General features: G+C 42.2%; 1 protein-coding gene across 1 annotated transcript in view; it reads left to right on the top strand.

Moving 5' to 3' along the window:
• ANAPC1 (anaphase promoting complex subunit 1) overlaps positions 1-22,603 on the top strand; it is a 105,597-nt gene extending 82,994 nt beyond the window's left edge. Inside the window, exons 39-48 of the mRNA XM_075203757.1 lie at positions 1,754-1,840; positions 2,712-2,829; positions 3,892-3,969; positions 4,546-4,613; positions 14,430-14,568; positions 16,638-16,724; positions 17,438-17,533; positions 17,737-17,935; positions 18,463-18,597; positions 21,555-22,603. Of these exons, the coding sequence (XP_075059858.1) occupies positions 1,754-1,840; positions 2,712-2,829; positions 3,892-3,969; positions 4,546-4,613; positions 14,430-14,568; positions 16,638-16,724; positions 17,438-17,533; positions 17,737-17,935; positions 18,463-18,597; positions 21,555-21,670 (1,123 nt within the window). The 3' untranslated portion in view covers positions 21,671-22,603. The remainder of the gene's footprint in view (positions 1-1,753; positions 1,841-2,711; positions 2,830-3,891; positions 3,970-4,545; positions 4,614-14,429; positions 14,569-16,637; positions 16,725-17,437; positions 17,534-17,736; positions 17,936-18,462; positions 18,598-21,554) is intronic.
• Positions 22,604-24,529: the final 1,926 nt, after the last annotated feature.

Raw genomic sequence — 24,529 nt, 5'->3', positions numbered from 1 at the left:
GGGGGCAGTTGAGTGGGAGAGAGCCTTGTAGGTGATGGTGAGGAGTTTGAAAAGGATTCTCTAGTGGAAGGGGAGCCCAGTGTAAGGCAAGGCAGAAGAGGAGCGGCATGAAAGGAAGATAAGTCTTGCAGCAGCATTGAATATAGAACGAAGGGGCGGCGAAGTGGGAGAGGCCGGTAAGGAGAAGTTTACAATAATCAAGATGGGGGATAAGTGCTTGAATAATAGTTTTGGGGGCATCCTGAGAGAGGAAGGGACTGATATGGGCAATGTTTCGTAATTGGAAGCAACGGAATTGGGCAAGGGATTGAATGTGGGGGCAAAAGAAAGGGAGGAGTCAAGGATGATGCCCAGGCAGCAGAGTTGGGGGACAAAGGAGATGGTGGTGGTGGTAACAGTGATAGAAAGGTCAAGGTGGGATGAGAATCTGGAAGGAGGGAAGTCAGAGTTCAGTTTTAGAAATGTTCTCTTCCTGGATGTGAGGACATCCAGGCAGAGATGGTGATGAGGGAGTCAGATACTCGAGATAGAGGGACAGTGGAGGAAAGATCAGTAAAAGAGATATAAGTGGACTTAATGGCATTCAGTCTGAACTGGAATGCCCCAGTTTATTTTACTTGATCCAGCGAACCTCAGGCTCTTGTAGTAGACCCCCTCCTGGGTTTGTGTGAGTTTACTTTGGCATTACAAAGACAGGGAGGCATCACATTGATTCCATTGGAGCACAACAGTCCACCAGAGAGTGTGGTATTTGGATCTTCTGTTGATACCTGGGTTCTTTTAAATTAACAAACACAGAGAAAAATCACCCAGCACACTGCTATAGCCAGTGTTCCTTTTAGGATAACCCCACCCTTTCAAGCACCTGCTATGAGCCTATAAATTGATTGAGCAACTTTCACTTCTGTATTTGTCTGAGAGGCATGTTGGTTTCAGTAGCTGAGGGGGAGTGATGGCGCTGTATTGCTACTTGGAGGCTTATGGGGTACCTCTTGGTAAGTTAGCTCTCAATTTAAAAAGACATATATGTATGGCCCAAATATATGAGACTCTTACTGTTTAGAGTTAGGACCACCCTATTAGCAAAAGCGCCGTTGAGTGGCTCAGATATTTCATCTATTGTTGCCTAGTTAAAATATTTCAATGGGAGGGGGGGCTGTTAGGTAGGTATAGGAAGAGTCTATTTTGATTTGTAAGTTTCCTGCCTCCCATGAGTGGTGCTTTTCTACCCTCATTGTGCCCCACATTGACCTTTTTTTAACAGTAAGTATTATAAATAATAATTTATTATCATCCAAACAATCATTACATTTGAAGAGTTTGTGATTGACATTATCTTTATGTAATTGCTTTTTATAAAATGCTTGTTAGCACATATTGGGGCTGTTTGCATTACTGCCTAAAAATTCATATGCAATAGAAAAAAGTATATGCCTGTTCTATAAAGAAACATTTTATTAACCCTTTAAAATTGTATTTTTCTTAACCTGGAGCACTAAAGGGTAAACCATTTATTACTTGTGTTTTATGATCAACACTTCCTCTGTCATAACTTCCAGTTAATTACTGCTAGCTCTACAAACACCATAGTTCCCAGGAATCTGATGGTCCATTTGAATGGATTACTGTGTTTTGTCTCCAGCTGTATTTGTCACACACAAATATTGATTGCATAGTGTGCATTGAGGAACAGTGGAAGTTTTTTTTTGTAGTTTACAAGTGCAATATACTCTTATGTACTTCTTTTTTCCAGGTATTCACTGAGCACTTCAAATTCTTCAATAGCGGCCCTTCTTTGTGCTCTCTATCCTCACTTTCCTGTCCACAGTACAGATAACAGGTAAATGTGACTCGCTGATTCTGCTGTATATTAGGACGCTGAAGTGGCCTAATTTGTACAGATACTGAACATACAGAGAAATGTGCCCCAATCCAAATATCACATCTTTTTACATACGAACACTTTACTACTGGTTTTAACAGGATAATAGACTGAAAGACTTCAAATTATCCATCAGTATTTTAGATATCACATTTACCTTGACAAATCTTTTCGTAAGTGCATATTGTGCTACATGACAGAGTTAAAAATATCCTTGCTAGTCCTCAATTTGTGTCATATTGGAAGTAATAAGGTAGTAGTGTAGACATCGTACAATTGGAATGCGAAAGAATGACTTGAGTAAAGGGAACATTATATTTTTTATCAGCTTGCACTGAGTGTGACAGATGGAGAGAGTTGTGTAGAAAAATCCCCAGCGTTTCTAACCCCCTTATAACACTGGACTAGTGAGTATTCTAATAGGAGTGTGCAACTATCCCTGGTTAAACTTCTATGGGTTCGCATTGTGCAATCTTACAACAGCAAACACACGAACACACTTGCATGCACACACGCTGCAACATTTTGTTTATCACTAATAGTACTAGCAGCTTCAGGAGCGCTGATCTCTAATAAAGTGTGTAAGCTGGATGTCCAGTTTGGTTGTTCTTGATCAATCTGGAAAGCGTTGTACTGTGGGTGTATGTGCCCAATGGTTCTGCCTGACCAAAATGTGTGGTCCACCAACTATTGCATTGGCATATATATGCCACCCAATCACAGTCTTTATGATTCATTCATTTGGCTCCTGAACAACCAGATGCATATTCTAGCATCAATATTTTAATATATTGGCAACTATGCCTGTCATGCTTGTGTGTGCAAACAGGTACCACCTGCAAGCTTTACGACACCTCTATGTGCTGGCTGCTGAGCCTCGGCTCCTGGTTCCTGTGGATGTGGATTCAAACACACCCTGCTATGTGCTCTTGGAAGTTACATACAAGGTATGTTATAACTGCAAGCTAACAAAAAAAGCTTAATGTTTCCATAGATGTCCTGCTTTATGGAGAATGTGTAATGTGGGCATATGTTCACCCATCATTGTGTTATCTAACTAAAAGTAGCTTAGCCAAGTTTTGTAGTCCACATTTCTAGAAGGACAACACTGGAGTCTTGATTCCCTGTTCCTTAACTAGCCATACATTGGGGGATCTTGCAATTTATTGCAAACTCCAAGTGACAGGATCAGTGTCAAATGTAATCCATACATGTGGCCCGAGTGGCTGAGGGGCGCGATCACTTCCAGCATTGTAGGGAGCCTGTTAATGAGGCTTATGATGACTGTACAAAAAGGCTGTCAGTAAGGACAAATAGATATGACAGGCAGCAAGTGGTTGTGACATTATAATAACATATTTTTATTTACAAAGAAAACTAAGGGCTCTATGTACTAACATACATAGAGACCCAATTTGCTGCAGAGCGACGCCATATGTATTATTTAGGTATTACTACCAACAGAGGTGAAAAGGATTCCGGCACTGGGAAGACTTGAAGGAGTGGTGCAACATACTGCAGGATTAAGATAAATAACATTACCATACATGCATACCATCTCTCTGCCCTGACACCTCATTTACCTACAGCCCTGATGGACAGGCACACAAAGCAGCCATCCAAATATGCAGGAGAGAGAGAGGGAAATGCGCTATTCTTTCCTCCTTATTGACCTGATATATGTTCTACTTGCCTAGGAACAGATCTGTGTGTCTGGGTATATATTTAACCAATATGGGTTAGGGGAAATAGAGTACAGGAATAAGAAACATCTAATTGGTGACATTAAACTGTAAATGGAGGCAGGGAGTTATGGAAGAGGAATTGAGCTGCATTTGGGATGCATGGATCAAACAGAATAGGCAGCTGAGATTAGTAGTCATTTATGTGGCCTGAAAATGGTATTGGTGAATGAGAGTAGGAGTGCATGGGTTGTAACATGCGGAGTACAAAGGCCCTTGTATCGTGTTATTGATCGATCGTTAATTTTGTTTTAATCATATTTGCAGGGGACTCAGTGGTATGAAGAGACTACAGAAGAGCTTATGGCACCCACCCTGCTTCCAGAGTTACATCTGCTTAAACAGGTACACAAACTAAAAATCTAATCTCGCATAACTATAAACATGTGTGAACAAACAAAATATATTTAACTATATAATATACTGTATGTCAATAATGTACTGATGTTGAAGGTAGTGAGGTACATGCCTGATACGTAAGAGCCACTCCTTTATGATGTGAGCCATATCGCATGGCTCTGAAACTATACATTGTGTGCTCTGATGCTAGATGATGTCCTGTGATGCAAACTAGTGTTCTTAGGTACAATATATAGCCTTCCAGTGTCTTGTGGCTGTATATTGCTCTGCATTACTATATCATTAGTGTCTGTTCACTTTGGGAATACTGTGTGATTGTGCTGAGCAATGTACTAATTATGTTTAATACTCCACCCACAGGTAAATCACCAGTTGTTGATATACAATAGTGTTGCTGTACTGTCTGTGCTCAGATTAAAACAAAATGAGTCCTCTTTAATACCTGTTGGACAGCACTGTTTTATTATATCATCTGTTAATACATTCTCTGCACTACATGATAAATTTCAACATGTGCAGTTATGCTTATCTCAAGATGTTGTCTCATTTCCCTTTGTTCAGATAAAAGTGAAAGGCCCTCGATACTGGGAAATCATTATTGACTTGCGTAAAGGAACTCAGCAGCTGAAGTAAGTAATGTGCTTATAAAGGAAAAAATTAAAAATGTTATTAAAGCAAACTGTATGGATTGTTATAACTGTGCAATCAAGACAATCTAACATTATGTACTAGCCTTGACTCTCTCGTGGACACTTTGTTTGCCATCTCTGGCATTTTTTTAGTATTTTAGATGCCTTTAAAATGCGGTATATGCGCATGCAACAATGCAACATTTTTTAAAAGCAAAGAAAAAAAGATGCCTAGGTGAAAGGTGAACAAGCTCTAAAGCAATTATGAGACAAGGTTCAACTAGTCTGTAGTCAAGCTCCAGATCATTGCATGGAAGTGTAGACTGCTACTGTTTCTGCTGAGTAAAAATACTGTACTCAGCATTCTATTATATAGCAAATTGCTGAAGGAATACCAACATATCTCTTTTGTCAAGGGGGGACACAGATTAAAACTGGCCGCTAAGCAACACTTACAGGAGACAGTGCACTTAGGCATACTGAAAAGGCCCCTCATATCCCTATGAAACACCTTATCCAAACTGAAAGCTCAGTTTTTCAACTGCCATCGACAAGACGATTAGGGAAATAGTCCAGATGCCTGTTCTCATTTTTCGTGTACTGTAAGTATCACAGCAAGCATATTTTGTTAGTTGCAAATTTTCATGTCTGCTTATTCTCACTGTGCAGATGGATCCCGGTATGAGCACATTTTCAGTTTCTCATATCCTATGCAGTGGGTAGAATATTGGAAACTGCTGTAGTGCAATTAGTGCCTTCTGAGCGAACAGTGGAGATTGTAGCGAGATTCATATAGGTTGTCTGACACTTTCTTATTTGAAGACGACGTGGCCCAGAGTCACATGGATCTATGGAGTATACAAGGGATCCTTCTACTTTCAAAAAATTGTTGCCAGTAGTTGAAACTATATTCATCATACTGAAATTCACTATGCTTAACTTGGCATCCGCCATCCTTCTTGGCTTTTAGGTCCACTCATTTTTTTCTTTCTTCATTAGGATTAAACTTCCCTAGTTGAATAAGTTTGGGATTCTCAAGCAAGAAAGGTTTTTACTCCAATAGGTAATTCAGCTTGCGGTGTTCCTTCTCACTGGAGGATAGTTTCCCCCACTGGACATTCCCGTGGCTAAGTTAACAAAACAGACATCTTTCGCAGTCCATTATGCTACATCATTTAAAGATCCAACTGATGTAGTCAGGACAGTGACTGCTGAAATATTTTTTCTCTTTCATCCTGTCTGGGGGACACTGCTTACCATGGGTTGTGGAGGGGAGCACAGGGAGTTGGCACCTAGCTAGTTAAACTTTAGCACTGCTGACAGACCCCTCCCCTCTACAATCCCCCCGCCTCTTCCTCCTCAGTTTTTTTTTAGGTGCCCATGGAGTTGGGCAGCGTTTTAACTTCTGCTTTTATTTTTTTTTCTTTAATTTATTTATTTCCTTTATTTCAACTTTTATTACAGGTGGCAGACATGGGAGTGTGTTCTATTATAGAGAACACACTCCCAGTATAGCAGCGCAGGCACTACCTTGTCAGATGAGAGCCAGAGGCTCTCACTGACAGGGAGAAAGAATGGGTGCCTGAATAGTGAGTGACAAGCGGTCTCACCGGACCGCTGTCACTCCTGGAGCCTCCCCGATAACCGGCGCTGCCACTGCAGGCTTAGAGCGCCAGTTATCGGAGAATATACATGCCGGTGGCCATTATGGATCCGCGGAGGAGCAAGGAAGGGGGCCATACCAAGATCCCCCCTCATACATAGGAGGGTGCATCGGGGTAACCGCTGCGGAGACCTCAATTTTTGAGGTCTCCTCTACTCTGCCACATATAGTTTTTTCTTTTTAATAAAAAAACAGAACAGCAGCCAGCAAAAAAGCTGTAAGAAACAGCATTAACAGAGGGGGGGAGCTAAGACATAGAGCTCCCCTGCCCTCCAGAGAGAAGTGGACTTGCCCAGACTTCTGGCACCAAGGAGAAGCCCGGGAAAAAGACACAGATCAGAGGGAGCAGGCACCAGGACACTGCTGTTGGACTTCTCCCCTGTTTGGCCTATGGGCTAAGTATCTAATCTTATTTAAACACACTTTTACTCTATTTGCTGTGTACAGAGGGGCTAGTAGGGGTTATATTGTAGATCTCCTACTTGCCAGAAATAGTATATTGTGTTTTAAAATTGCAAGTACAACTTTTATATCAGATTAGTTGGTTACTTGTTTGTTTTCCACTATTCTCTCTACAATCTCTCGCTCTCTCTCTCTCCTTACTCAGCTAAATTTTACAATTTAAGCCTGTGTATTTGGTGTGCCTTCCTTTATGAAAATGTCAGATAAAGAAAAGGGCCCTATGGCAAAATATTTCACATGTTCAAAATGTAAGGTAAAATTACCATGTGGGCAGAAGGACCCGTTGGCGCTCTGCTCTGTCTGCGAAGCAGGGGTCCCCCCCTATACAAACACAGCTTATTTCAGCCCCACTGACGGAGGAACTGGCCTGGGTGGCCTCCCTGACACAGTCGGTTTCCTCTTTAGCACAGATAGTTTTACAATCCAATCAATTGCTATCTAATGTGGCAGCCTCTGTGGCTAATAATGCTAGTACACCTTTGGCCCTCCTCGCTACCTCAGATTCTATTAGAACGTCTATACCAGGCCCCTGTTCCCACAGAACCGGCATGGTCCGCAGCATTTATAAAGGGTTTATATAAACTAAACCAGTTACTTGAATCCCCAAACATCCCGCCTGCTAAAAGGAAGCGGCCTAGATCTGCTAATACCCTTATGGTCCTTTCAGACTCTGAGCAGTTTTCAGAAGAGGAGGGGGAAATAAATTATGATCCTGACCAGGTTCAACCTTTGGAGCAGGAAGAGAACACTAAAAGCCAATTTATTGATGATTTGGTTTTAGCGGTGAGACAAGCTTTGGACCTCCCAGAACCGGAGGATCCCACTCATAGAGACAGAAGTCTCTTTAAGAAGGCCAAAAGGAAGCCTATCCGTTTCCCCCCTTCTGTAAAACTTAAAGATATTGCAGAGGAAGCCTGGAAACAGCCTGAGAAAAGATTCTCTGTTCCCAGAAGGTTCTCTTCCCTGTATCCGTTGCAGGAGGAAGATGTGGCTCGCTGGGAAAGTATTCCCAAAGTGGATATTCCAGTAGCCCGTTTGACCAAACACACTTTACTACCAGCCCCAGGTTGGTAGGATGCCAATGATCGAAGAGTGGAATCCCAGCTGAAATCTATATTTGTGGCTGCGGGTTCTTCCTTTAGACCCACATTTGCTTCAGCTTGGGTTGCTAGAGCTATGAAAGCATGGGCAGACCAACTGGCAGAGGCCTTACAGGACTCTGATTTACTTCCCCTCGCTTTGCATTTGAAAGAGGCATCGGGGTACCTTTATGAGACGGCCCAGAACACAGCGTCTGTGTCCTCCTCTATTCAGGCTGCATCTATTTCAGCAAGAAGTAAGTTATGGCTGAAATCCTGGGAAGCAGATGCGGAATCAAAGAGGTCCGTTGAAACCATTCCCTTTTCAGCAGCAGGTTTGTTCGGCCCGGAATTGGATACTATGATCTCACAGGCAACAGGGGGCAAAAGCACTTCCTTGCCGGTATTCTCTAACAGGAGCCGGAACCTTTGGATCAGCTCCTTTCGTCAGCCCTTTCGGGGGACCTCCTTGCCTAGAGGACAGTCCTTTAGAGGTAGACATCCAAATGCTTGAGGCTCCTCTGTCAGGGGAAGATCCTCGTTTGCAGCTAGGCGCCAGGCCTCCAAGACCCAGGAGAAGCCTGCGTCCTGACGACCACTCTATTCTGCAGGAGGGGGCGCCAGTGGGGGAACGTCTGTCTTTGTTTCAGGAACGATGGGCAGCGTCCTCCCAAGATCCTTGGATTCGGGGCATTATATCAAGGGGGTACATGATAGACCTGCTGGGCCCGGTAGCACATTGTTTCTTCATAACCCCGCTACCCCGAGATCCAACAAGAAGACAGGCAATACAGGATTGTGTCGCCTCTCTTCTTTCGCAAAGAGTCATCTGCAGGGTTCCAGACTACCAGAAGGGACAGGGGTTTTATTCAAATCTGTTTCTGGTCAAAAAGCCGGACGGCTCTTTTCGAACCCATCTTAAAACTATAGAACCTCAATGTGCACTTACGGGTAGACAGATTTCGGATGGAATCCCTGAGGTCGGTGATAAACGGCTTGGAGAAGGATCAGTTTATGGCGTCCATAGACATAAAAGACGCATACCTCCACATTCCCTTTTGGAGTGACCATCAGTCCCTCCTAAGATTCACAGTGGGGGCCTCCCACTATCAGTTTCAGGCTCTTCCCTTCGGCCTCTCCACAGCTCCGAGGGTCTTCACGAAGATCATGTCAGTGATGACAGCGTGTCTTTACTTAAACGGAGTTCAGGTAGTGCCTTATTTGGACAATCTGCTCATCAAATCCTCCTCAGAGATTACGTCAGCACTTATCCCTCACCTTGGCGGTTCTCGAGAGCCATGGGTGGCTGATAAACTTAAAGAAATCCCAGGTGGTTCCGTGTCAACGCATGGTCTTCCTAGGGCTCATCATGGACACCAGTCAGCAAAAGGTGTTCCTGCCTGCGGAGAAGATCAGTTAAATTCGGAATAAAACATCTCAGGTCTTGTCCTCTCCCAGCCCCTCAATTCACTTGTGCATGCGGCTGCTGGGAAAGATGGTGGCCTCCTTCGAGACCATCCCCTTCGGTCGAGCTCATTCTCTGTACTTCCACAAAATGGTCAGGATCCCACCTACATTTGGATCTCCAGAGGATCTCGCTGTCTCCAGGGGCGAGAGAATCGCTTCAGTGGTGGCTGAATCAGGATCACATGTCGGTGGGCAGGTCCTTTGCTCCATGGACATGGATCATAGCCACAACAGACGCCAGCCTGAGAGGTTGGGGGGCGCTAGTCCTGCACCTCAGGCTCCAGGGGCTCTGGTCAGTTCAGGAATCAGCCTTATCAATCAACACGTTAGAGTTGAAGGCAATTCTTTTAGCTCTCCGGGGGGCCCAGACTCTTCTTCAGGGCCACCTAGTCAGAGTTCAGTCCGACAATGCCACGGCTGTGGCATATGTCAACAGACAGGGAGGAACCAGGAGTGCAGCTGCAATGCGAGTGGCAGCTCAGATATTCCTTTGGGCAGAACAGTATGTTCCAGCAATCTCGGCGGTGTTCATTCCAGGAATAAAAAATTGGGAGGCCGATTACCTCAGTTGCAATGCGATGATGCCAGGGGAGTGGTCCCTCCACCCGGAAGTATTTCAGTCTCTAGTTCAGAGGTGGGGGTCTTCCGGATATAGATCTCATGGCCTCCAGACACAACAAAAAAGTTCACAGGTTTTGCGCAAGGGCAAGAGACCCCTTAGCGGTAGCAGAGGACGTGATGTCCATGTCATGGGAATTCAGGTTGGGATATCTGTTTCCCCCGATTCCCATGCTTCCTCGAGTACTCAGACGAGTGAGGCAAGGCGGTCGGCCGGTGATTCTAATAGCTCCCTCATGGCCGCGTCGAGTGTGGTATGCAGACATAATCTCCATGGCGGTAGGACAAGGATATCAGCTTCCGTCACGAGATGACCTTCTTCTACAAGGCCCCTTTCGTCACCAGAATTTACCTCGGCTCAGTTTAACGGCATGGCTGTTGAAGCCAGCCTCTGGAGAGCTAGGGTTTTTTTTCGCATCTATCATCGTATTTGGCGAGCCTATATTAGATGGTGCGGAAAAAAAAGTCCTGTCACACATCTTCCTTTCGTCTCCCTCGCTTATTGGCTTTTCTTCAGGATGGGCTGGAAGCAGGGCTCCGTTTAGGTTCATTAAGAGCACAGATTTCAGCGCTTTCAGTTTTCTTTCACCTGAAGTTAGCGGACTTGCCAGGCGTTAAGACTTTTCTTCAGGGAGTTTTACATATTCAGCCTCCTTACGTTCCGCCTACAGCACCATGGGATCTTAACATGGTACTGGATATGCTTAAAGGGCCTCCTTTTGAGCCATTACTTACGACAGATTTTAGGTGTCTTACCTGGAAGGTCGTCTTTCTTTTAGCAATTGCATCTGCACATAGGGTTTCAGAATTGGGAGCTCTGTCTTGCCGGGAACCATAATCTGGTTTTCCACGAGGACAGAGTGGTATTAAGAACCCTCCCTCCCTTCCTTCGTTCCAAAAGTAGTTTGGACTTTCCATATGAACCAGGAAATTGTAGTTCCGGTCTATTCATCTACTTCCCATTCTGATTAACAGTCTATGGAAAAGTTAGATGTGGTTATGGCTCTCCGCATTTATGTCAAAAGAACTTCTCAGATTAGACGTACAGATTCTCTGTTTGTTCTTTATGATTCTAACAAAAGAGGCTGGCCAGCCTCAAAACAGTCCATTGCAAGATGGATTACGGCAACCATTAAGCAAGCTTACATAAAGGCTAACCATCCTGTGCCAGAGAGACTTACGGCCCATTCCACCAGATCGGTAGGGGCGTCATGGGCAGCGAGAAATGGGGCTTCTGCAGACCAGCTTTGCAGGGCAGCCACCTGGTCCTCTGTCCACACCTTTACAAAATTTTATCAGTTTAATGTATTTGCATCTGCGGATGCAAATTTCGCTCGTAGTGCTCTACGAGTGGGGCTTTCAGAGTGGTCCCACCCTTAGGGGGCTGCTTTAGTACGTCCCCATGGTAAGCACTGTCCCCCAGACTGGATGAAAGAGAAAAGAGGATTTATGTACTTACGTTAAATCCGTTTCTCTGATTCCGTCTGGGGGACACTGCGATCCCTTCCTTCTGCTTTTCCTCTCTTGTTTGATTGGCCTTTTCTCCTTGGGCTTTTTAATTAACTGAACAGGAAGAGGCAGGGGGACTGTAGAGGGGAGGGGTCTGTCAGCAGTGCTAAAGTTTAACTAGCTAGGTGCCAACTCCCGTGTCCCCCTCCACAACCCATGGTAAGCAGTGTCCCCCAGACAGAATCAGATAAACGGATTTAACATAAGTACATAAATCCTCTTTTTCCCGTGCAGCCCCCTTCACTGGACTGACCTCCCTTGTTCCATCCACCTCTCTCCTACTCTGTGCTACTTCAAACGTGCACTGAAAACCCACCTCTTCCTTAAAGCCTACCAACCATCCGCATAACCCCTTCATCTCCTCCACTCGATCTCTCCCCTTGCCTCATCTGGCTCCCCTTGTGCCTGTTCTGTTTTCCCTCCCTTAGGATGTAAGCTCACATGAGCAGGGCCCTCTTCCCTCCTGTCTCCCTACCTGTTCTTCTGCTCCGTGTTTATTGCATTAGCCAGCCTGGAGTTACTGAAGTACTGGTATTTTTGTTTATTGTTTTGTACTGTTTCACCCTGTATAGTCCACTGGTTTTACTGTGTACGGCGCTGCGGAAACCTTGTGGCACCTAACAAATAAAGGATAATAATAAGTATAGCGCCACTAATTCCGCAGCGCTATACAGAGAACTCATTCACATCAATCCCTGCCACTTTGGGGCTTACAGTCTAAATTCCCTAACACACACACACACATACATACATACATACATACATACATACACACACACAGGCACACACATATACACACACACACACACACACACACACACACACAGGTACACAGACTAGGGTCAATTTTGTAGGCAGCCAATTAAGCTACGACACCCAGTTAAACATTATTCAAGACAGTATAGTGGAACCGTGAACAAACTTTTGTTTTGAAATCGTTTTGCTCCATCAGAGGCATAGAAGAAGGATGCCCCAGAAATTCACATTGACTTGTGAATTTGCCTTCGGCAAGCTTGCTGCTAGGTACGGCTGCAAGATATATGGTATTTGGATAGATTCTGCATAAGATCAGTGGGTTCAGTACACTGGAAACAAGGGGTACAGCATAGAGTTTTATGCAGTACGAAGGATTGTTGTTTTACAATTACAAAATCCCAGCATCCCTGGCACAAGTAAAGGTATTACGAGACAGTTTGTTAACTTCTTCAGGAATGTTTTCATTTTGGTTCTCTATTGTGTCTTCACAATTCTAGTTTACATGCTTGTTATTTGGCCTATCAGGATAATAAACCTGTACAAAAGTCATGTAGTACACTTGGAGCAGTAAAAAATTTTAGTGGTGTGGATACAAAAAAAAAACATCAGTATCAGAAGACAAACTCCAGAAATTGCAAAAAAATACTTTTCATGTTCAACATCAACAGTCTTTTTCAATAAGAATTTGTCTCAGACTATTCTTATGCTTTCATCAAACAATGTGCCATGAGCAAGATTGTACAAGAGAAATCTCCAGCTAGAAGTGCTCGACCAATGTGATTGCAATCCAGAGTCCCTTGATCAATTGGTAAGAATAGCACGCAAGACCAGGAAATCTCTCAATAGGTGGTTAAGTCCAGCACTGAAAAACAAGAGAATTGCACTATCAGAGCCCAAATAGGCAGTGATGACCACATATTACAGCTCTTGAGGTTGAGGAGCTTATCTACAAGTAGAAGTAGTACAGGGGGTTGCATGCAAGCATCTTGGAAGCAAGAGCAGTTTAGTGAGCATTACAACATTTTTGGCCACAGTTGTGGAGCAAACATTTAAAGATCTTCTTGGACAATAGTACAGTAATGGTGTTTTTAAAAACACAAGGGTGCACTAAGTGTTTATCCATGATGACAGAAGTAACGATTCTAGCATGGGTAGAGGATGATCTAAAATCCCTGGCAGCCCAGCACACACAGCAGGCATATACAGCAAAGTGGCAGAATACATGAGCCAGTATCCACAAATACACCTAATGGCAACAAGCCTAAATGCAACATCATGAACCTGTCTGTCATCCAAACCCATTGACTTTTTTTATTGAGGGCCTGGAAATTGCACAGTCAATACTCAAGAACAAGGAAATCTAACAAGAAGTATTACTACAAGAAAGAAAAAAATTAATGAGTCTGGAGTTCAGTTCTACGTTTGTGCAGGGTCAGAATGATTAACCCTGTGGATACAAATATACACCAAATACTGGACTTCCTTCAGGTGGAATTACAGATGGGGTAAAAGAGGTGGATACCACGCTCACTATACACATAAGTAGGTAGGCTGCCTATAGGGTATGTGAAAAAGAGGGGTGGGCTTTACAGATGGGTCTATCATACTGAACATGAAAGATGCAGATTTCAGCACTGCATTAAATCCTTTGTGGCACCATGTTACTTGATTTTAAATTTAATCCCTAGTATCAGGAAAGAACAAGATGTGCCAAAAATATTAAGGGTACATTGAACCGAACAGGGTCAACATAAGCACATAAAGATCAGGTTTTGTCAGATGACGAATGCAGAGCTGCAGGCTGGCCTGCGCCACATAATTTTTCCAGACATTCTGGGTTCTCCTTGGATTTTAAAATATGAGGAAGAAAGTTGTAGGAACCATATTCCTTGGGCAGCCATGTATAGCCCACAATGTGTGTGGCCAGATCTGACACGTCTCGGCTTGTGTCTTGGTCAGGGTGAACAACCAGATCTTACAATGTATGGCCTCCTTTAGATGTCTTGCTTGATCCAAATTGCTGTGAAATAATAAGCCCTCAATAAGGAGCTGAAGCTATTTTCATGTTTTATGTGATTTTTGTCTATGTATAGCCTTGTTCATAGTATAATGCTTGCTTTAAATGTATGTAGTTCATTGAACTTGCTGTGTACCTCTATGAATGAAATGAAACTTGTGGGTTCATCAATAATACTTTGTTTCTGTATAAACACCAACAAGCCTTAAAAGCTGTCTTCTCTAAGTGTTTTTATTGTTTTTCAGGTCTATCTTGTCTAAGGATGGTGTTCTGTATGTTAAGCTGCGTGCTGGACAACTGTCCTATAAGGAAGACCCCATGGGCTGGAGAAGTCTACTAGCTCAAACTGTAACTCACAGAAACTCAGAGGCCCGAACATTTAAGGTACTTTTTGCCTCTCAAAAATGTTTAAATATTGCATTCCTTCTTTTCTCCTTTATTTTCTTGTATTCAATCTGCTTGTGTTCCAATGATTCATACAACCTTTGGTAAGACTTCTAATATTCTACCTATTATTGGCATAGTGACAGGAGCTTTATATTTACATTTGTTTCTTGACATACATACCCCCCAGGAAATATCATTTGAATGAACCAAGAATACACTGTTGTCGAATATGTAACGTTTTGTTGCATTATGCTAAACCTAAACTATGCTTTTATTTACACATTGAATTTACGGTATCTACATTTAGAAATATAGCCAACATTTAAATTGGAAAGTTATTTTTAAAGCTTAAACTGAAAAATTTTAAATGATATGAATATAAAATACAAGATTATGCAATAGCAAATCAGACTGATAACGCTCAGACATGTAAAGATGCAAATAACATGATAACTTTTTGGTTATATTACATTTTTTGCAACTGTAAGACAATAATAACTATCTAGTGAGTACAAGTTATTAGTTATGTATCCAGTCATTAAAGATTCCAAGTGGCTTCCTACAGTGTAGTTGGTATCCTGTTACATAAAGTCTGCATGGGGTTGGGTACTAAATTACAAGTACCTAAACCCCAACACCAATGTGGCCTACATGAGAACACCAATGGAGGGCTTACCGATACTGTTTTCCCCCCGACAGCTTGGAAAAGAGACTAGAGAGAAATGCAGAATGCGGCACATCAAGAGGCCGTCTGCCCGAAATTACGTCAGTAGAGAGCGCGACACTCATTCCTGTTATTTAAGGAGGCGGCTGGTGTACCGGCGGTGCAATGTTTTTTTTTTACAAAGCATTGTAGATTGTACCGTCGATACACCCGCCACCTCCTTAAATAACCACGGTAATTGCAGGAATGACAGTGTCGCGCTCTCTACTGACGTCATTTCGGGCAGACGGCCTCTTGATCGCCGCATTTCTCTCTAGTCTCTTTTCCAAGCTGTCGGGGGGGGAAAGAGTATCGGTAAGCCCTCCATCGGTGTGCTCATGTAGGCCTAATTGGTGTCGGGGTTTATGTAGTCGAGAAGTGACTACCACCATCTGCATGTATGGTAAAGTTTCTTTTAGTAGAAAAAACATTCTTTGTAAACCTTAAGGTTTGAAATGTATCCACATCTGTGGATGTTGGTAGTAGTAGCTTTTCATCACAGGTCACTGCTATATTCGGTGATCTGAAAAGTCACCTAAAATATTCAGCCATGGGAATGTTACATGAGTTAACAATGAAATGGTTCCTTTGGACATATTTCTCCCTAAGTAAATAAACTGTATCTCTTTAAAAGAATAAATGGAATGCTTACGCATATGTGGATCAAGAAGCTATTGTCAGACATGTAGGAAGTATAAGAGGATGGGTGCGGTGGTTCTGGATGTGCAACTTTTGCAGTCAGCAATGTCGGACAAATGAACTGAACAGAGTCACACTGTGCTTTAGATTTAAGACCTCTTAGTTCTTGTTGTGTTTTAGAAGTATATTTGCACCCTAAATATAAAAGTTTAAAGGTAGTACTGCACAGTTGTTGCTACTAACTATTGAATTGATTCATTTGTCAAGTTATAATTAGTTGCTGTAGTTAAAATGTAATAAACACAAAATATATGAAATAATAGACTCTTCCTGTCTTTCTCACAATAAAGACTTGATCTTGGTGGATAATCTGGCTCTTGAAAAACTAGAAAAAATTAGAACTGTCGCTGCCTAGCAAACACCAGACTTTAATGCAAGCATAGTGCCTAAATAAAATCAACTGATTCATTATTAGTAATAATTATGTCTCTTCATAACTCCTACTTGAAATTAACAAATTCCGCCTTTGTTTTCTATTAGTGTTTCTTCCTTTAGAGTATAAAAGTTCAGACTTATAACTGAATGGCCTGAAGGCTTGTTTACTCTAAGAAGTCCCTGTATAAATAAGTATTTAGAGTTATTAACAAAAATGACAACATTCTCTGTGTAACAGATGTGGCTTTGGTAAAGAGCTTGGCACACACTTCTTTTCTTCTTGCATTAGCCAGAGGCCATTTCCGCTTTCACATCTGATCCAGCACTGCTGTCATTTGCAGAGTATTTCTGCAAACCTACAATGGACATGGGCCAGGTAAAATATGGTTTCCTTTTATTATTATTTATTTTGTGACTGTAGGAGATATCATTACAGTCTCAAAGCATGCTTGTAAGTCAAATTTAATATTTGGTTGTTTATTAAGGAAGCTTTGTGGAAGGTTTACTGTTCAGAGCTAAGTATCTTAAATTGAGACTATCATAAATGTGTTCTTTATGTTACATCACTACATATTTTCTGTTTAAACCAAGATCATAGGTAACTCCACACAAAGTTGAAATTTCTGTTTAAGGTGGACCATCCTAAGTAAAACCTGGTCCCAAAAGGTTTCTTACCTGAGGTCAGCCTGCTGCTGCTCTGCTTGTTCCTGCATGCACCTGCTGACAGCATGTAGACGTTAGAAAATACGTTTTCTGATGGATAAAGGTCAGGGCAGCAGAGTAGGATGAGGCAGACATCACTGGACTCTCCCTTCTCCTGTCAATAGTCTTTCTGTAGACAGGCAGCGTATTGTCAAACAACATGCTGCTACTGGGTGCAATGGGGGTGGCACTTGTAATGGGTCAGGACCCGCTGGATAGTCTAATTTACAGAACTCTGGCAAGTAACTTTTTGAGACTGGTTTTAAATGAAGTACGATACATGTCAACCCAAAAGTGCTTTCTAGGGCAAACACTTTAAGCATGTGTCCACTTAATGCTATTAATGGCCTCTGGGGACAAATGAAAAAACGTGTTTTATACTTCCAGAAACAAGAAATCCTGGACTTGTTTTCGTCTATCTTGTACGAGTGCGTAACTCAAGAGAACCCTGAGATGCTTCCTGCCTACATTGCAATTGACCAGGCAAGTCTCCAATTTTTAAATAATAGATTTTGCAGGTTATTTGTTTTCTTCAGGCATTTATTTGCTGTTATGAAGGATTAGGGCAGGAAAGATAGACATGGTCATTTTACTTATTTAAGAACTGGCTTCCAAATGATTTTGGTGAAGTTTCCCATGTGCTATGGAAATAGTGTATGAGATGGTTTGTGTTCTTTTTTCTTAAGGCTGTGAGAAGACTAGAAAGGAGAGAAACAACAGAGACCTTTGAACTGTGGCAGATTAATTTGGTTCTAGAGTTCTTCAGCTCACAGAAACTCCAGGAACGAATGAAGAAGAATTCCAACCGTGGACTGTTCATGAACTCAGAGTTTCTGCCAGTGATGAAATGCACTATTGATAACACCCTAGACGAGTGGCTGCAAGGTAAAAGAACTGTGTTCAAAACGCTTTGGGTTTAGTGTGCAAAAGTAGAGCAGTGGTTTGAAGATGAGAAAAAAAAACTACACTTGTTGCCATGTTGGAGATGATTTTTTGTTAGAGAATGTGTGCCTGAAGTTGGGGCAGAGGGTGGTTGGGGTTTTATACACTGGCTTTTATGCATTGTGTACATTTATAAAATGCAGCCACATATGTGAAATAGTGTACTTAGTATGCTAATGACTCTGCGCAGCCTGTCCCACACCTTGGAGGCCTGTGAAAGCAACATAGAACACTGTGGGAAAATGTGTCAGCCTAAGCTATGGGTGTTGGTCACAGTTTAGAAAGTGGCTCATATGTAAATAGCGAACCTGTGTTCTCCTGGACGCTCAGTCACTACTTAGGCGGATGGGAAAAGCCTTCTTAAAAAGATCACATTGTGTATATACAGTGTAATATAATATATATAATGTATGATGGATGAGGACATTTTAAGTAAAGTATCTACCTGTTAACCTCTTGTTTTCTAACAGGTGGTGGTGATGTCTCCCTACACTCATACTTAGCTGGTCAGCCAGTCGAAGACTCTCAGCTCAGTATGTTGGCCTGCTTCTTGGTTTACTATTCTATGCCAGCTCCAAAGGAGTTATTGGAAGGAACACTAGAAGGTAAATTATATTTCTCTTACCTCCACCTGAAGGACCCTGCTTTCCATGGGGTTGTATGAGGGAACTTGGAGTAGGCACTCAAATAGTTAACTATCCTGCTGACAGGCTATATCCCCTCTACAACCCCGTGTGAACTTAAGTGTATCATCATCATCAACATTTATTTATATAGCGCCAGCAAATTTCATAGCGCTTTACAATTGGGAACAAACATTAATAAGACAGCTGTGTAGAGGGTGATAATAGGGTAATCTTGGGAGATTAAGATGGTGGTTGAAGAATATCATAAGCTTGTCTGAAGAGGTGGGTTTTCAGAGAACGCTTGAAGCTTTGGAGACTAGAGGAAAGTCTTACTGTGCGAGGGAGGGAATTCCACAAAGTGGGTGCAGCCCGGAAAAAGTCCTGTAACCGAGAATGAAAAAACATTTCAAGACTATGCACGTATATCTCACACAAGACACTGAAATAGTTTTAATTCATGCACTCATCATCTACCTCATTGACTATTGCAATTCCCTCCTTACTGGTCTTTCCGGAATCTGACTCTCACCTCTACAATCTATTTTGTACACAGCGGCTAGATTGATTTTCCTTGCAAATTGTTCTTCCTCTGCTGAGACACTCAGCAGAGGAAGAACTAGAGGAAAGTCTTACTGTGCGTGGGAGGGAATTCCACAAAGTGGGTGCAGCCCGGAAAAAATCCTGTAACCGAGAATGGGAGGATGTGATGAGAGTGGAAGAGAGACGTAGATCTTGTGCAGAACGGAGGTGTCAAGTTGGGAGATTGTTTGAGACAAGTGAGGAAATGTATGTTGGTGCAATTTTGTTGATGGCCTTGTATGTTAGTAGAAGAATTTTATATTGGATTCGTTGAAATACAGGCAGCCAATGTAGAGACTGAAAGAGTGGCTCAGCAGAGTAATAACGGTTTGCAAGGAAAATCAATCTAGCCGCTGCAAGCAAAATAGATTGTAGGGGTTCAAATCTGACTTTCGGAAGACCAGTAAGGAGGGAATTGCATTAGTCGATGCGGGAGATGATGTGTGCATGAATTAATGTTTTTGCGGTGTCTTGTGTCAGATATGTGCGTATTCTGGAAATGTTCTTTAGGTGTATGTAACATGATTTTGAGTGCCAGAGGAGTAGGCCCTCTTGCGTGCTGTTCTGCAGCCATTGCCTTTTTAAATATTACGTATTACCTTTTTGGAGTGGGGCACTTGCCTCTAACCAAAAATACGGAGCAGCTGCTATTGGAAAGTTTATAGATTGGAGGCCAGCGGGGTTATGCTAACAAAAGCCCGTATTTGGCCTTTATGCTCAGGCTGCCTGAGAGGGGAGGGAGCGATTGAAAAGGAACTCCCTGTTTGTTGCAACAAGTTGGTATATTCCAACCCAGGAAATACAAGGGAGGCACCTATCTACAATCAGGAGACTAGAGAAGAGGCTGCAATTCAGAGACAGGTTCCTCTCCTCTCCAATCGTTTTGGGAATCTGTTTTCCAACTGAAAATATCTGATATTCTGGAAGTAACAACCTTCTTTCAAGGAGTCCTGAATATGTCCTTATGTTATGTCTACGGCTCCCTGGGACCTAAACTTGGTTCTGACCATGCTTCAGGGGTGCCCCTTTGAACCAATGGGTTCAACGGTGCGGGTCTGGCCAGCTTCTAAGCAGACCATCACTAGGTGGATTACGTCCACAATCCAGCAGGCCCACGTTAGTTCCGATTGGCCTGTGCCTAGTCGTATTGCCAGCCCTTCCACTCGCTCAGTGGGGTCTTGGGTTTCGCATAACGGGTCTCAGCGGATCAGCTCTGCCAGGCGTCCATCTTATTCATCTTAGACTGTCACAGTGGTCCCTCCCTTAGGGGGCTGCTTTTGTACGTCACCATGGTAAGCAGGGTCCCCCAGGTGGAGGTAAGAGAAAATAGGATTTTATACTCATGTTAAATCCATTTCTCAGAGTCCATCTGGGGGACACTCCGTTCCCTCTTTTCTGCTCTTTTGTGGTTATTCTTTGGGTGTTCTGGTTCCCTGCCTTCGGCAGTATTACACACTGAAATTCACACGGGGTTGCAGAGGGGATATAGCCTGTCAGCAAGAAAGTTAACTATTTGAGTGCCTACTCCAAGTTCCCTCATACAACCCCATGGTAAGCAGTGTCTCCAAGATAGACTCAGTCCTCTCTTTATCTATCGATTTTCTAGCAATCAGTTACCATTCCTTGCAGCCCACTAATAAAGTTCATAACTACTTGTAGTCTTTTAGATCTGTGTGCCAGAGAGAGTACATGGAGACGCTGATTAGAACAAAATATACGCAACTGTGAGATTAAATTTTTCTCACAATACTTCAAGGTTATAAGCAGATTTCAGTGTTATGGCATATGACCAGAGTACTGAGGAATGTTATAGCTATTTTGGATTACTGAGAAAATGTTGTAGTACATAGTTTATTTACAGTGTGTCCAGTAAGATGGTACAGGAGCCAAAAGGCACTCTAGTACAGTATAATTGGTGACAATCATAAAGTTACTGTCTCTAACCATGATCAATAACTGCCATAAAGAGCTTAAGTGAGCTGAGAAAACTTGGATCACATTTTGGGTAAGATTGGGCTTCCTCATCCTTTCCTGACCACATGGGCATGGAGATCTGACATTACTGTACAGGGCTCTTCACCTTCAATACAACTGGAACCCTGATGACCTTGTCACAGAGTTTTTATTGTAGGTAACCCTAAAGTTAGATGTATTTAATCTGCTTTCAACAAACAAACTCTTACTGAGCTTTTTATCTTTGATATTCTCCAAGCATTTAGCCAGGAGCTAGGAGCTAGGTGCTGCTAAGGTGAACTATAGGGATCCTAAAAGTGGATATCCTGTGTGTATCAAAAGTGTGTTTAAGGGGTATTGCTTTTTTATCTTGATTAAATTATTTATATTTTCTTTTCTTACAGGACATAATAGTTTTTCTGAGTTGCTGTTGAAATTCCAAGACCTCAACATACCTGTAAGAGCGTTACTTAGGCTTGCTCCACTACTCCTTGGAAATCCACAGTCTATGGTCCTCTAGCAGATCTCAGATTGGCCAAAACGTTGATCTGCAACCAAGTCTTGAATGATAGCAGGGAGATAATTGTTTTCAAAGCATTTTCAGTTGTAGGCACCTCCTACAATGGCAAGCAACATTGAGATTTATGGTGACAATTTTTCTAATTGACATAAATATTCCGCTTCACCATATAATGTAAATCCATTGCTCAGTATGTGAGTGAGAATTCCAGGTGTGCATGGGGCAGATAATGAGGGAAACACATGAATCGGTAGTTTAAGGACAGGACGGGAAATCTGATAAAACAAATAGTAAATTAAGGTGGGTTATTAAAACTGGTGCACAGTTAAGTATTCACAAAGGTTGTTGTAACCCATAGCAAAAAGCAGATGGATCTGCCGTTTATCTGTAATTGCATAAAACATTAAAACAAACCTGGTTACTAGGGGTTACAACACATTTTTCATAGATACGTATGCACCCGTTTTCAAAAATTCCTAAATGTTTGTAGAATGTGGAAGGTTAAAGAATGTCTGAAATGTTTACAAGACTGCTATTCCTTTTCTCAGTATAAATCACATCAAACTGCTAAGTATTCCTAGTTATGTTATCATCATCCTCCAACTCATTTATACAAGCAATAATTTATTTTACTGCCAATGTATTCTGATGCTGGTGGAAGTGACGAATGTACCTGCTTATATGTGGAACGAACACTCTCCATGCTGTGGGTTGCAGGAACCACGAAGAGCATAGGAACATAAAATTTACAGTGATTTGCTCACTTGGGATTCATTGATCAACATTTCATTGATCAAGGACAAAGTGAAGTGCTGTCAAGTCTTATCTGTCCTACAAACTGTGTATTTCTGTTATAAATATGATTTGTGGTGCCGCAGAAATATTTGTACATACAATTTTGTTAACAAAATAAAATACAAAAAATGTATTAGATTTACCTTCTTTTTGTGCTATGTTATCCAGAAGACATGTCTGATGCAGCCTTCTTATTTAAAGTCTGAGATAAATTCTTGAATTAGAGAATGTTAAGGTAACTAGTCCACTCTAAAGAATAAGTCCTATGTATTTCAAAGCTGCTGTTGCCAGTCAGATGATGATGCTATGGGTGCCTGTTACATAGAAGACTACATGCAATTTCTTCCCCTTCAAGAGGAGTGTACAGCTACATATAATGTTAGTTGCACACAATGTCTAACACATAGTATCTAACTGTAAAAGGCACTGACTTGTAGTTAAAACTAAACCCTTTGTTTCTAATATGCCTATTTAAGTTAATACAAAATGCAAAAGGCCACAGAAGGGAAACTTATCCTTTAATTGAATTGTCCTCCGTGCACAGCTGTTGGTATAAATATGAAATTTACTAATGTGACCATGGTAACCTCAGTAATTGTGACTTGTGAATGAATTGGACAGGTGCACACATACCATATAATAATTCTAGGTATTAAGAACACAAACAAAACATATCCAAGGGAGCTTGATATCAATGAGTGTTCATTCATCCCTGCTACGCCTCTCTATTCATGCTATTATGGTTGCATTTAGGCTATTGGATACTTCCTTGTGACCATCTCCATTTTAGAAATGCTGCCAACTTAATTTTGACTGTACTTCTATCAAATTTTTGTAGCTAAGAGTAACAAATAATAAACAGTTATTCTAATCAGTCTCCAGGGTACTAGAGCTCAGTCTCTCTTCTATTCAAAACTTGCTTTCTCTGTCGCCCTATTGGGCGACATTGAGAAACATTTGGGTATAGTAGGTAGTCCTGGAGTCAGGGGCACTTTAAACTTTAAACGTTTTGGGACTGTAGCTCCACCCTTACTATGCCCTTCCCATAGGAAAACACTCCTCAATTTATTTTAAGTACCCTTGAAGCCAGACATGATTCTCAAGGCTCCTGCCTTGGATTTATATTTTTAATTTAATTTTCATTTTATTTAACAATTTATTGTTTTATTTCTTGCTTGTTCTGTGCTGAGCACAGAGATGCCTTCACTCTGCAGCCATCTCCTGCACTCCATGACAGCTTCCATAGCTGAAGTAACGCTGGTATTGTCTCTCCGTGAGGTAGGTGACTCTTCCAGTTCTATTTCTGCACCACACATTCCAAGTTCCCAGCTAGTACCCCCAAATGCGGGTATGTCCCAACTTCATCATTGGAATGCTTCCTTAGCACCCCCAAAGAATGATGAGTAAACATCATGTTCCACAGGCGGCTCAGGCATTAGATTCCACTTCTCTCTTCAGATGAAGGCGAATTACTAAGGGACTCCGGGGAGGAGAACTCTGGTAGCTTGGAGCATTTAACCTTTGCCCAGGGCGTGGATGATTTGTTTTTAGGATTTGCTAGACTTTAGGTTTTTTTGGATCTAGAAACTTAAGATTCAGCTGGGTTCTCCATCTTCAAGAGGCAAATGAAGCAGGTTATCTGTCTCCCTCAATCTCCCCCAACTAATGGATATGATATCAGAGGCATGGAAGAAACAGGTCCGTCATTTTCATATGCCAGGAAAGTTGAGATTCCTTTATCCCTTACCACTAGAGGAATCAGCGAAATGGAAGGCATCTCCTGTGGTGTATCCACCCATTGCCCGGTTGACTAAGACCACTACTTTCCCTATGCACGTTGGGGTCTCACTTAAGGATGCTACGAACAAGAAATATGATTTCTTGCTCTGCTTTTGAAGCGGCAGGTACCTGGCATGTCTGCCGCCTGGGTGAACAAGGCTAATCAGACATGGGTCGAACAGTTAAGGGTCTGTGGGACGACAGCCCACAGGCTGAATTACTCTTACTGGAAGATCATATTAGCGAGGCATCTGAATTTTTGGGCCAGGCATCCTTGGATGCCAT

The sequence above is a fragment of the Mixophyes fleayi genome, chromosome 3 (genome assembly GCF_038048845.1).
Source record: "Mixophyes fleayi isolate aMixFle1 chromosome 3, aMixFle1.hap1, whole genome shotgun sequence".
Lineage (NCBI taxonomy): Eukaryota > Metazoa > Chordata > Amphibia > Anura > Limnodynastidae > Mixophyes > Mixophyes fleayi.
This window is presented reverse-complemented; position numbering and strand designations above follow the sequence as displayed.